Source organism: Columba livia, chromosome 10 (genome assembly GCF_036013475.1).
Source record: "Columba livia isolate bColLiv1 breed racing homer chromosome 10, bColLiv1.pat.W.v2, whole genome shotgun sequence".
In the NCBI taxonomy this organism is placed as follows: Eukaryota; Metazoa; Chordata; class Aves; order Columbiformes; family Columbidae; genus Columba; species Columba livia.
Window position 1 is genome coordinate 16,220,612 of NC_088611.1, and position 12,493 is coordinate 16,233,104.

The 12,493-nt window shown below is 49.4% G+C and overlaps 1 protein-coding gene across 12 annotated transcripts in view; it reads left to right on the forward strand.

The window, feature by feature from the left end:
- Positions 1–2,228: 2,228 nt before the first annotated feature.
- Positions 2,229–12,493, forward strand: part of CADPS (calcium dependent secretion activator) — a 211,435-nt gene continuing 201,170 nt past the window's right edge. For 7 of the 12 annotated variants that reach the window (XM_065075557.1, XM_065075559.1, XM_065075554.1 and 4 more), the window contains exon 1: positions 2,230–2,704. In XM_065075557.1, the coding sequence (XP_064931629.1) occupies positions 2,330–2,704 (375 nt within the window). In that variant the 5' untranslated portion in view covers positions 2,230–2,329. Of the gene's footprint in view, positions 2,705–12,493 lie in introns of all 12 variants that reach the window. The other 5 variants (XM_065075553.1, XM_065075561.1, XM_065075555.1 and 2 more) reach the window with 2 other exon arrangements.

Sequence of the window (12,493 nt, forward strand, 5' to 3'; positions counted from 1 at the left end):
GAGGGAGAGCACCTGCAGCCTCATTGGATCAACAGTCCTGGCAGCAGCTCCAGAGAAACTGGGCAATAAAGGACCATTTCTGGAGGTGGTTTCAGATGAAAGCAGTAGTTGGGTAGAGCAAGCTGCGTGGCTGTTCCAGCTTTAGACATTTCCAGTCTGATGTGCAGTGTTTATTTGGCTTGCTGACTGTGCTGTTGCAGAAAATGCGGCATTGCTTTCCAAGAGTTGCCAGTGAGTGATGCAAACAAGAAGGAGGAAAGTTATTTGTCCCTGATGTGAAGGTGAAACAGGGCTGGAGCTGTATCTGCCTCTTGTGCCAGTGCGTGTCGGGTCCTGGCAGTTGAGGGAGCCCCTCCATACACAATGGGGTCCAGGGCTGCCCCACAGCTGGCATCCTTGCAAGGGGAGAGGGCTCGGGGCTGTGCAAAGGGCAGGGGTTGTACCTTGCAGAGCTCCCCCTCCTTGGCACTGGTCTCCAGAAGACTGAGCCACAGGTGTGCCTGTGCAATGCCAGAGCTGTGAGGTTCTGAATCCCAGCTCTTTGAAACATTATTCCAATGGGGACAACAGGGAAAACTTTGCTTGCAGGAACTTGACAACTTTACTTTTGCCCATAGACAGCTCAGTGTCTCCAGGGCTTCTCACACCGCGGGCAGAGCACACACTCTGGCGCACACAGCCGCAGGGCTACAGATGGCCACTGGCCCCCCTCATGCTGCCCGTGTCCCTGTAATACAGGGCTTTCTATGGTGGTGGCAGTGACCTCAGCCAGCAAGCATGACTGATCCTGCTCGCATCCACATGAGGCACGTGAGATAGCACAGCTCCGGCAGGTCAGGATAATAAAAATGGGGAAAGCAGTTGTTCCCAATCCCCATGCTAGTTTTTCAGCTGCTTTTCATGGCTTTTGGAAATGCAGGGTTCTGAAGTTTTTCCAGACTCATCTGCTATGCTGAGCTTTTAATTAGAAGTAGGCAAGAAGCTCAGAAGACCCAGCTGATGTGAAAATCCCAAAACACGTGGTCTGAAGCAGCACCCATCTTCCCTCCCGCGAGCTAATCTCACAACCCTATCACCAGGAGTGTTTAATGTTTGTATTCTCCCCAAAAGTGAAACAAACATTTATTAACATGTATAACAGGTGACAGGTATTTTGACATTTAGGAAAGAAGCAGTGCTAGTTGAGCAGAAAACAAAACAAAACAAACAAACCTTGAAAACACCCACCCACCACAAATACACACATACGCACAAATGAAGTCTCAATCAGATCTGCAAATGATTGAAAATTAAAATATTGAAAACGCACACACAGACAGACAACATCTTCATTGATTCATCCCTCAGAGCTGCTCCTGAAGTCCTTGACTCGCCCCAGGTAATCTTCAAAGCAGAACACCATGATATCATTACACATGTAATAATTAGTGGCTCGGGTGAAATATTTATTAGCACTATTGCTGTTCAATTAAGGTTTTTTAGCTGTGTCAAGGTACAAGAAGAGCTGCTTCACAAACAGCGAACTTGCCAAAAGCCTTGAGTCTGCAGGGACAGCGGTGTCTGTGTGGGGCTGTGGGGACACTGGGAGACAGTGGTGTCAGCGGGGACATTGGGGGGACAGTGATGTGTCTGTGGGTCTGTGGGGACTCAACAGTGTCTGTGGGGACACCAAAGACACAGCAGTGTCTGTGTGTGGATCTGGGGGCACCGGGGACACAGCGATGTTTGTGGGGACACCACGGGTACAGTGATGTCTCTGTGCGGCTGTGGAGGCACCGAGGACACAGCAGTGTTGGTGTGGGGCTGTGGGGACACCGTGGGCACAGTGATATCTCTGTGGGGACTCAGCAGTGTCTGTGGGGACACCAAGAACACAGTGGTGTCCATGTGGGGCTGTGGAGACGCTGAGGACACAGCAATGTTTGTGGGGACACCGCGGGCACAGTGATGTCTCTGTGGGGCTGTGGGGACACCAAGGACACAGTGGTGTCCGTGTGGGGCAGTGGGGACACCGAGGACTCAGTGGTTTCCGTGGGGACACCGAGGACACAGCGCTACCCACGGCGGCCCCGGGCGGCGGCCCCGCGGGCCCAGCGGACATGCGCGGCGGGGCCGCTCTCTCGAGCTCCGTCTCGCTGTCCTCGCGCCCCGCCGTTCAGCACCGCGGACAGCGCCCGCGCGCGCACGGGGCGGGGCGAGGGCGGGGCGGCGCGGGGGCGCGCGCGGGGGCGGCGGCGCGCGGAGCCCGAGCCCGGCAGAGCCGCGCCGAGCGGAGCCAGCGCGGAACACAGCCCGTCCGGCCCCGGCCGAGCCCAGCCCGGCCGCCGCGATGCTGGACCCGTCGTCCAGCGAGGAGGAGTCGGAGGAGCTGGTGGAGGAGGGGAGCGGTAAGGAGCCGCTGGCGCCCGCCGCGGCGCGGCTCTCGCCCACCCGCCCCGGCGAGGGCCCGGGCGGCGGCGGCGGTGCCGGCGGTGGCGGCAGCAGCGGGGGGCTGCAGCCGGGCGGGCGCGGCGGTGGCGCGGCGCGGCCCGCCAGCCCCAGCCCCTCGGTGGCCAGCGAGAAGGAGAAGGACGAGCTGGAGCGGCTGCAGCGGGAGGAGGAGGAGAGGAAGAGGAAGCTGCAGCTCTACGTCTTCGTCATGCGCTGCATCGCCTACCCCTTCAATGCCAAGCAGCCCACCGACATGGCCCGCCGGCAGCAGAAGGTACCGCCGCGCCGCCTGCCCTGCCCTGCCCTGTCCTGTCCGGCCCTCCCTGCACGGTCAGGCTGGCCTCCCCTGTCCGCACCCTGACCCGCAGCTCCCCAGCCCGCAGCCCCACCACCCAGCCCCTGCCTGCTCCTGTCCTGCCCCCTGGAAGCAACCTTTCTGCCCCCTGCCCACTCCCCTAACTGCTCCTCTGCCCCCACTCAGTTACCCCAGACGTGCTCCCCTAAACACCCCCCTGCTTGCATCCCTGCCTCTCCCCCTGCTCCCTTGTCTCCATCCCCAGCAGCCCCATGCCAGCACTCCCCAGGCCCACAGCTGCCCAGGCACCCCAAGGACGATCCCAGCACAAAGCACCTTGGGCCCATGCAGGTGGGGTTTGCTGGCAGCAGCTCCATCCCAGGGCACAGGGAAGCCCCCTTGCCAGCCCTCCATGCTGCTCCCCACCATGGTCTCCTGCACAGAGATGGTGCGCTGACATATGGCACTGTTCCTAGTTACGCAACATTGGGATTCGGGAAGTTTGAGGTGTTGGCCATCTCAAGGTTGTCGAAATAAGAGAAATGGGTTATATTGCTGGAAAACACCAGGTGTGTGCCCTTGCCTCCTGCAAGGGAACTCTGCAACTCCATGCTCGCTGCAAAGTTTGTTTAGCTGGAAGTGCCGGCACTGACTTGGGGAGTTACCAAGTCTCATTTCAACTTCTTGCAAGTGTTTACGTGCGGCGAGCTCCCCAATGCTGGCTTTCTGGCAAAATGTGGCAGCAGAGCTTTGCGAAGAAGTCGCTGCCACAGTCCTGACTCTTCCTCCCGGAGTACGTCACGGCAGCAGGGCCATGTGCTGCTCCAGGCAGGGGCTGGGCAGGAGAGCTTCACCTGGGCTCCCCATCCCGAGGAGCCGTCTTGAAGCTCATCTCTCCACTGAGGCACGAGCTCAGGGGCCAGGGCAGAAATTAAGTTTCTCCAGGATGTGGACACTGGTGCCTTTTAGCAAAATGCAGCCAACTTTTTCCCTGTGGCAGCCAGAGTTAGGTCCGTGATGGGACATATCTCTCTGGAATGGCTGGTTGATTGTTTTCTCTGTTTTCAATTGAGTTTCCTAGACTGCAGTTTTAGCCTTGATACCGTTCTGGATTCAGAGATGACCTTTACAAATCAGGCAGACTCCTGGATGTATTGATGCAAACGGCATTCGGTTCTGCTACACCACAGGACTATTATTAGTCATTGCAACATACGGAGGTAGGAAAGTGTATCCGTACTGCGTGTAGTTTAAAGGCAATATAGGACAATCTGGTGTTGCTGAAAGGTTGAATGATCTGCTTTTGTTTGCTGAGCAAAGTGCGTAGCTAAAAATACAGCAAGGTTTAGAGATTATTTTTTTTTAATTTGCCTATGACCCTTTTCAATAGATTGTGGATTTTCAAAGTTGTTTTGGCTTTTGTTTTCTGTACAACTTCTACATGTTTGAAAACAATGATGGAATTTAATTAATTGCTAGTTGTGCAGGAATTAAAACAAACAAATAAGCCCTGGGACTGTTTCTCAAATAAAAGTGAACTGAAACTGAAAAGGAGTTTTTCCAAAGGAGCAGGCAGTGTCTTAGCAGTCTGGAGAGGAGTGGCTGGGAAGAAGGGCAATTCATAGTCCATGAAATACAAATACTTTGCTTTGAAGGGACAGAATGAGGAGAGGGAAAGAGAAGAGAGGACAATAAAGTACAGGTGAAACAAAGAAATAAGGAGTAATGAGAAAAATTATAAACTGGCAGCAATACTTGAGTGAATAGGGAAGTTACACAGGATCTTGTGAGGAGATAATCCATTCTCTGTGAAATAAAGAACATAAGGAAATGTGTGTGGCTTATTTATACAAATAGCTAAAATGGGTGTGTCGCAGGGGTTTACTGTCTCCCCTCAAACTTAGCAGTAAGGTGGAATTGGGAAAGCTAGATTTAACTTGACAACACGTGTCAAATTAATTTCATTCTTTTTAAGGTGAATTCTATCTGGGTTTTTGTCTTCTATATATCCCTATATTCAGTTGTTGTGCAGGTTCCTGTGAGTAAATCCTTGTGCTTTTTCCTTAGCCAAGACTCCTGTTAAAGTAAATTAAAGGATTGTCAGAGCCCAGAGTCTGTTGCTGGACTCCATGTGCTCCTCTGCTTTCCTCACACATCCCTCTGGGAAAGGCCACCCTTCCTTCTCTGGCTCGAGGGGAAACAAAGGGACATGTTCCCCCTTGGGCACCAAGCTTCTGTCGTGGTGGTTCTGTGAGGCTGAATGGTCTCTGTGGAGACTTTGTGTATTGGTGGGCCTTTGGTAACAGTGGAAATACTAGATGCTCCAAGACTCATCAGGGTGAAGCAAATGCATTTTGCTTCTCAGGGGAAAGGTGGGAGAAACCCAGGGTTGGGTCCTGCTCTGGTGGGAGCTGTTGCCTCAGTTTCCCTGTCACTTGGGTGGAGGGTAAATGGTTTCTTTCTCCATGTGTCAGTTGCCTCTCTACCCCCACAGCCTGTCATTGGCAAGGGAAGGGTCTCATCCTGAGAGAAATGGGAAGCAGAAAACCCCCAAGTACTGTCATTTACAGCCCCAGTGCTGCATGGGGCCAGTGTGCAGGAGATGCATGGAGGGGCCTGAGATGGGCTGTACTGTATGCAGCTCCCACCGAGCCCCTGAAGCCCAGGCTGCTTTATCATCATCTTTGCAGTTTTCTCGTAAAAGAAAGCAATTGATTTTGTTGGAGTTGCAGCACTGAAGTTCTTGTCTGCACTGAAAGCCCCTATGGTGCCTCCTCCAAAGGGTGTAATCCTCCCTCCTTGATCCTGCAGCGCTGCTGTATCAGAGCTGGCTGGTACCCTGAGCCCCAGGGGCTGCGCGTTACAGCGGTGTGATGCACAGGCACCGCGGGTACTGGTGGTGTAGCAGCATCCCTGTTGTGTAGTGCTTGGGAGCTGGAAAAGGCAGCCTGGTGTTTTCCAGCACTGGTAAACCACCTCGGAAAAAAGGGAAGTGTGTACTTAAGATACTGTTTCAACAGAGAGATAATTACATGCGGTTTGATAAATTGTAACATATATGAGAGCTAAGAGAGCAGTGGAAATGTGTGAATGGATGACATAGCTGGGTATATAATGCACATGGGCATGATGGTGTTGTTTGTTTACACTGATAACAAACTCTGTTTCAAATTTCAAGATGAATTCAAGGAAATGCCACTCAGAGCTGCTACTTTTCTGATCATGACACCCCAGAAATTTCAGCAACAGAGTAAAAATTGTTTTTTAGATTAGTGTGTTCAAGCCTATACCTCTGCTTCGGGTTTACCTTGATGTTTATGTGTTAAGGCTCCACTTGAGTAACTACACATCTGTGATGTCTACTTGTAAGTTACTTTATTTACATCTCACTGGTATTGTTTCCTAGGGAAAAAAAAAAAAAAAACAAAAAACAAACAACAACAACAACAAAACAAACAAACAAAAAACAAAACAAACAAACAAAAACAAAACAAAACTTAATAGATACCTGCCTGTACTGCCTTGCTTCCCCCTTGGATTCCTTTTTAAGCCACCACTGAATTCCAGAGACATTTGACAGGCAGACACTGCTCTACAAGATGCTCATCCTTTAAATACAGACCTCCTTATTTTCACTATACATTTATCTCCTGTCCTAGGTGGGAGGAGGGTGGCAGTGAGTGGGGAGTGCTTACTAGATGCTGTGGAGTCTGAGCAAGAGACCTCCTGAATGTGTGGTCTGGGAGGAAATGTTCCCATCAGAGCTTACACCTTGCTGGACATGAAAGGCTCTAGCCTTGTGATGCTGCTCAGGAGGAAAACAACTTTGACAGCTCTGTTGCTCTCAGAACAATGTGTTTTAGTACCACAGATGGCATTTAGCTTGGTAATTGCTTGCCCAGGATGTATTTAGCCTTTTCTCTGGCTCATGCTGACTTGTTGGAAGTAGAGTTTGAGAAGACCAGCCATGCTCTGTGCCTCTCCCCACTTGACCCCAACTGCCTTAAGCCTTTGGGAGGAGAGCTCGACCTGGGGAAAACGCACAATGTGTATGTCTCTGAAGTGATGCAGACCAAGCACCCTCAGATGTGGGTTATACTGCTTGTTAAATACCTCCAAAGCACAGCAGCCAAAAGGCACAGCGCAACTCAGGAATCAGCGTTTGCTCATCCAAAATATCATAAACTGAGCGATCTTCTCCACATTATCACCAGTCCCTTGAAAACCCTCATTGGGTAAGGAGCAGCAGGAGGAACTCGTTAGGAGAGAAAACACGGTGAGCACATTAGGTCAGTCATCACCACAGCTGTGGTTGCCATCACCTGTTTTCTTCCCCATAGAACAAGGGAACAGACAGGTGGCACATGGGAGAGTAAATCAGTACTCAGCAGGATAAATGTGGGATGAAAAAAAGTTCCAGCTTAGTGACAGATTACTGGAGCTGCTCCTGGGAGAAACGGCTTGTGATCTGGGTCCTTGTGTAAGCCTATGGGATGACGTCGGGTGCATTAGCAAAATTCTCAGGCAGATTCAGCAAAGTGCCTAAGCTTGTGCTTTGCCGAATGGTGATTGATTTAAGCATGATGCTTGATGCAGAACAGGTGTGAGGGATCAGAAACACTGTTAAATTGGTTACGATGCATCTTAAAATATTGAATTTCTGCCATTTTGGCATGCATGCAGATGCTACTACAGCTAGGAACGTAGTAAAGCTTGTGCAGCCTTCCAAATAATCACATATTTCTTCCCTATCATTGGCTGAGTTGTTGCTTTCATGCCATATTTACAAAAATTATTTCTTAAAACCACCAACATGTTGGTCTTCTGGGACAGACCATGACTCAGGTAACACTGGGATTGTTTTAGCATCTTTCTGCTGGAGCAACTATGATTTTTATGGTCAGATTCTGCTTTGTTGGCCCCAGAAAACCCTTGGAGGTGTGTTTTTCTCAGCACAGGGGAAGAAAGGTACAGATGATGCTCTGCTGCTTTTTTTGTCTGTTCCTCAATTGCTCTCTAGTGCCACTTAAGAAGGAGATGCAAGGTCCAGGCAGGTCTCAAGCATGAGCTGGACCCCATGCACAGCTCTCTAGTTGCAGCAAAGCTGCATTCATGCTATGCTCCTAAAGCCTGGCCACCACTGCCAACAGATGAGATCTGTGCATGTGGTTGGGCTCTCAGCTTAGTCTGTCCCCAGGCCAGCTCTGAGCTAACTCTGAAGACAAACCTGCCCACATTTCTTTGCTGCCTGGAGAGCATTGCCATGGGGAAGATGATCTGGCACATCTGAGAGGTGATGTTCCATAGCAGTGTGGAATGCAGGATGTGATTGTTGTGCTCAGAGTGTCTGGAATCCACAGAAAATGGTTATTTTCAATTAAAACACTTATCATTTATTTTGCCAGTCCCTTATCTTAATTTAATTCTAGCAGATATTAAATATTTGTTATACTTTGGCTGTTGATATACTTGTAGCGTATTGGATTGGGAAGCAGGTAATTAAATAGGCTGTGAACTTGGTCTTTGGCTTTCATAAAACTTCCAGTTTCTGATTTGCAGCTTGGCGATTCATTTATTGTGGATGGCACCTCTCGGGCCAGAGATGTTGTGAATGAAGAGTGGGGAAGACCCATCAGATCATTTAGCTTCAACCCCTGCTAAAGCCCATAATTTCCAAAAGGTATTATTTATGGCCTTGCTTTGCATAGTCTAGACGCTCTCCCTGAAGCACTTTGCCTTTTGCACCACTTGTAATTCCTTCTGCTGAATGATGAGTCACTTGTTCTCCATTCACCTAAGTGAGAAACAGACAGAAAGTCATTTCCCTGTGTCATTTTTTGTTAGCTAGAGAAGTATTTAATTTGGTTTTAGTATGGTTTAGTAGGAGTCCAGTCATCACAACACTGGTACTAGCAGTGTATGTGTACAAACCCTTTACAGCTACTGCCAATGCTTTAGTTCAGGTGGGTACAAGACAAATAACCTATTGCTATTTAATTATGTGAACCCAATTAATATGTGAATACCAATCAATATAGTATAAACAATAAAGCTGTTGCTTGGTTGGTGTCAATGTGAATTCAGCCAGTGGCTTCAGCAGCTCCAGGGTTTCATAAACAAAGTGATCTCTAGGAACCGTGTCTATTTTAGTGTGTCTTTTAAAACTAATTAAAACAATAGGGTTCCTTTAAAAAAGGAGTTGAGGAGACCTTTCCTGGTCCTCTCAATTTGTCACCCAGGAGGCTGGTTGGCTCATCAGAGGTGGGCTTTGATGGGTGGCCCCTCAAAGGTCTTGCCTTCCTGGGAACAGAGCTTGGTGAGGTGCAAGGGAAGGTGTCACCTTGCTCCCCAGCTCCTGGGCAGCCTGGTGCAGGCACTGGAAGACAACCAGAGCTTGTCTCATTACCCTGCCCACTCCACACAGCAAGTTGGTCAGAATTGGACTACGCTTCTTGCAGGGCATGCTCTGGGGACCAGGGTCTAGCTGTGTCTTCATGAGGGTGGAAGGGGGCAGATGCAAGAGGTGGCATGTTCTTGGGGACTTTCCCTGTGTCATTACCCTGTAGATACCGAAAAAAAAAAAAAAAAAACATGGAACATCCTAACCCGGTACTTTCTTTGGAAGAAATTATTTGTGGGTACAGGATACTTGAGGTGCTTTGGCTGGGTTTTCTTCTGGATTGGGTGGGCATCATTCTTAAAACCAGGCATAAGTGGAGTCACTGCGTGTTGGATGTGAACATGTGCAATTGGTGTTTGAAAAGGTGTTTTCAGTGATAATGTTTGGTATTGTTTGTGATTCAGGATGATAAAGTCAGATGTTTTCTAGAATTTAAACACCTGAGTCAAAATGTTATGCAAATGTTTATTCAGCTTGGGGTAAGTGATGCTGTGTTTGTAGTTCTCATAGTTCAAAACCTGTCTTTCTCACAGTCAGGTTGGAAACCTGGACTTCTAGTACTGTGAAGTATATCCTCACTCTATATATCATGCTGTGTGTGATATATATATATATATATATATATCTCCTCCTTGTGAGGGGACATTAGTACAGGCTGCCTCCAGCCTGGAGGGGTTAGAAAACTGCCCTGGCACACAACTCTGTGATTTCACCCACGTGCTTCATGACAGTTGTGTGACCACAAATGTTCAAACACTGAGCATCTGCCCATACCCAAATGTTAATGTTTGATGAAGAAACTTGATGAAATCTAGATTTAGTCAGGTTTTTCCTAGGCCAAAGTGTGTGGCTTTTTAATGATGGTGCTGCGACGTTTATATCTGGGGACTGGAAGTGTGGTGTGCAGATCTTGAAGGAATCCCATTGACTTTGATAGGACTTTGGCCTCATGCTGCAACACGTTTGTACCAGTACCTTGGAAAAAAAGGCTGCCCAGTAATGGTCCAGCAGTGGCTTTTCATAATCTCATGTGCTGAATTAGGGTGATGTTCACCAAAGGGCAGGGTACTCTTTGTCTTCAGAATACGATGAGACAATCTTCACATCTCGCTTTGTCTGTAGACCCCCTGTTTCCATATCCTGCTACCTTTTTGGGGGGGATTTTGATCTACACCTGATGATGCAGGAACAAGCGCTGGCTATAGACTGGAGCTGGCCCTGTACAAGCATGGAACAGTGACCCCATCCCTGCAAGCCTGTCATCCACTGCTTGTCTTCAGCCTGGGGGAGGATCATGGTGGGGGAAAAATTCAATGAACATTTTTCCAGTTGAAAAGAAGCACTTTTTTTGTTGTTGTTGTTGCCTAACGTACTTCTGTGGGAGAAAGCAGCCCTGTATCTAGCTCAGCCACTACTGTGATGTGCAGAAGCTCAGCCCAGTCTCTTAGAGTGGGGCTCAGAGGTGGTGGTTTTGCTCCCAATTGCCTGTCTGGCAGAGGGGAAGAAGGTAATAGGGAGGAAAGGCTGATTTCCAGGCTCACACCTTGAGGAACTGCTGATAGAAGTGGTTATTTTTTAAAAAATGTCTTACTGGAGAAGATAGCACTGTGAGTCTGCAGATCCTGTGAGTTTGTGGTAACCACTGATGTTTATTAGTTGCAATGTGTGTTTTCAATCAATGAGCTGTGCAGGGCTCACCAGCTCCTGTAGGAAGAGATTCTCCCTTCCCTGGGGAATTTATGGTGTCACCAGTCCAGATGATGCTAAGTCAGTGTTGCCCTGAGATACCCAGGAAAAATCCTGCACCACAACACACAGCCTTGCCCACCTCTATATCACGGGGAGTAGCCCTCTGCTTTCCTTTTTGCTGTTTGGAGAGGGGTAGCAATTTGCCTCTTTTGGGAAGGATGTGAGTGTGGGTGCATGAGGGTCGTTTTGGAGCCTGTAGGGTCACAGCTGACATACAGTCTCTGTCTGGGAGCAGGAGGAGACAGTGTGGCTGTACTCTCTGCCTGGCTGGTGGCACCATGGCTAGATAAAGGGACTTGGGTTTGATATTGGGCTCTCAGAGGAAACATGAACCAATGCTCCTCAATACAGCACCGTGCTCCCTGAAGTGAGATGCAATGTTAACACAGAGACAGATTTTGGGTCAAAACCTTATTTTTACATCCTGTATAAGGAATGCATTTTTCTGTAGGTGTCCTCACTGTCCCTTCTACCACTTTTCTCATTTCCAATAGGACTGGTGCTTCTCTTGGAAACAAACTCTTATCCCAAGAAGAGATTCAGGGGAGCCCTGTCCAGACAGTTGGCCAATTAAAGCAAAATACTGCAAAAGCATTTTGGGAGAAGGTTTCTGGGCTTGTTCTGGCTGATCTTTGCAGGTGGCTGGTGCAGGTGGCTGTGGAAGCGAGAAGCTCTTCCACAAGCAACGGGCCATATGTAGCTCATGTGCCATTCAGTGCTCCCCTTGGATGGCCGTGTCTGATGGATGGGGGCTGGGAAGGAGAGGGAGTTCAGATGTTATGTTTTAGGCACAAGAAATATCAGGTGATTTGGAAGAAACTAAGTGAAGCTGTTCAGAAGTTCCATTGGGACTGCTGTTGATGCTGATGGGGCTAGCTTTTGCATGAGTGAGATGTCACTTTGCCTGGTGTGCCCTGGGGAGGGTCAGCTGCTCTCGCACCTCAGCAGCAGAGGATTTAGGCAGCCGGGAGGTGATGCGTACATTGCACAACATCAAGCAGAAGGCAAATTTCATCTAAGATGCCAAATATCCTTTCCTGGTTCAGCAAAAGGGCACAAATGCTTTGCATATTGCACATAACTGCATTTGCTTTTATTGCCTACACCCCTAGATTTCCCCTCCCTCTCAGCAGGCTGCTCCCACCCTTCTCACCACCAGAGAAGACGGACTCATAGGTGACTCGGAAGGAAGCTAATGGGGTGACGCAGCAGGAGCCAGCTGCTTTGCTACCTGCATGGTGACAATGCAAGGATGAAGGAAGGACACAGCCAGCACTTCTTCAGCCATGGGCAAGGCTGTGTGACCTGCCAGCGGTGCATGCTGCAAAAAACTGCATTTTGCCTCCCACCCCCGGCACCACAGACCACCCTCTGCCAGTGAGACCTCCAGGCAGAAGCCATCTGCTGTTGTTATCTGGGGACGTGCAGCTGCCTGAGCTGCACGGGGTGTTTTTTTGGTGCATAGCCAAGAGCTAGCTGGAGTTAGGACTGCAGAGACTTTGTGTGTGCTCAGTCATTTGCGAGGGCAGAGCAGCTCCTGAGCGTGAATCGATGCTGATGCTCTGCGGTGGGAAGGAGCAGGGAGATGGGAAGGACACCAGGCCTGGCCGAGGGAGTTT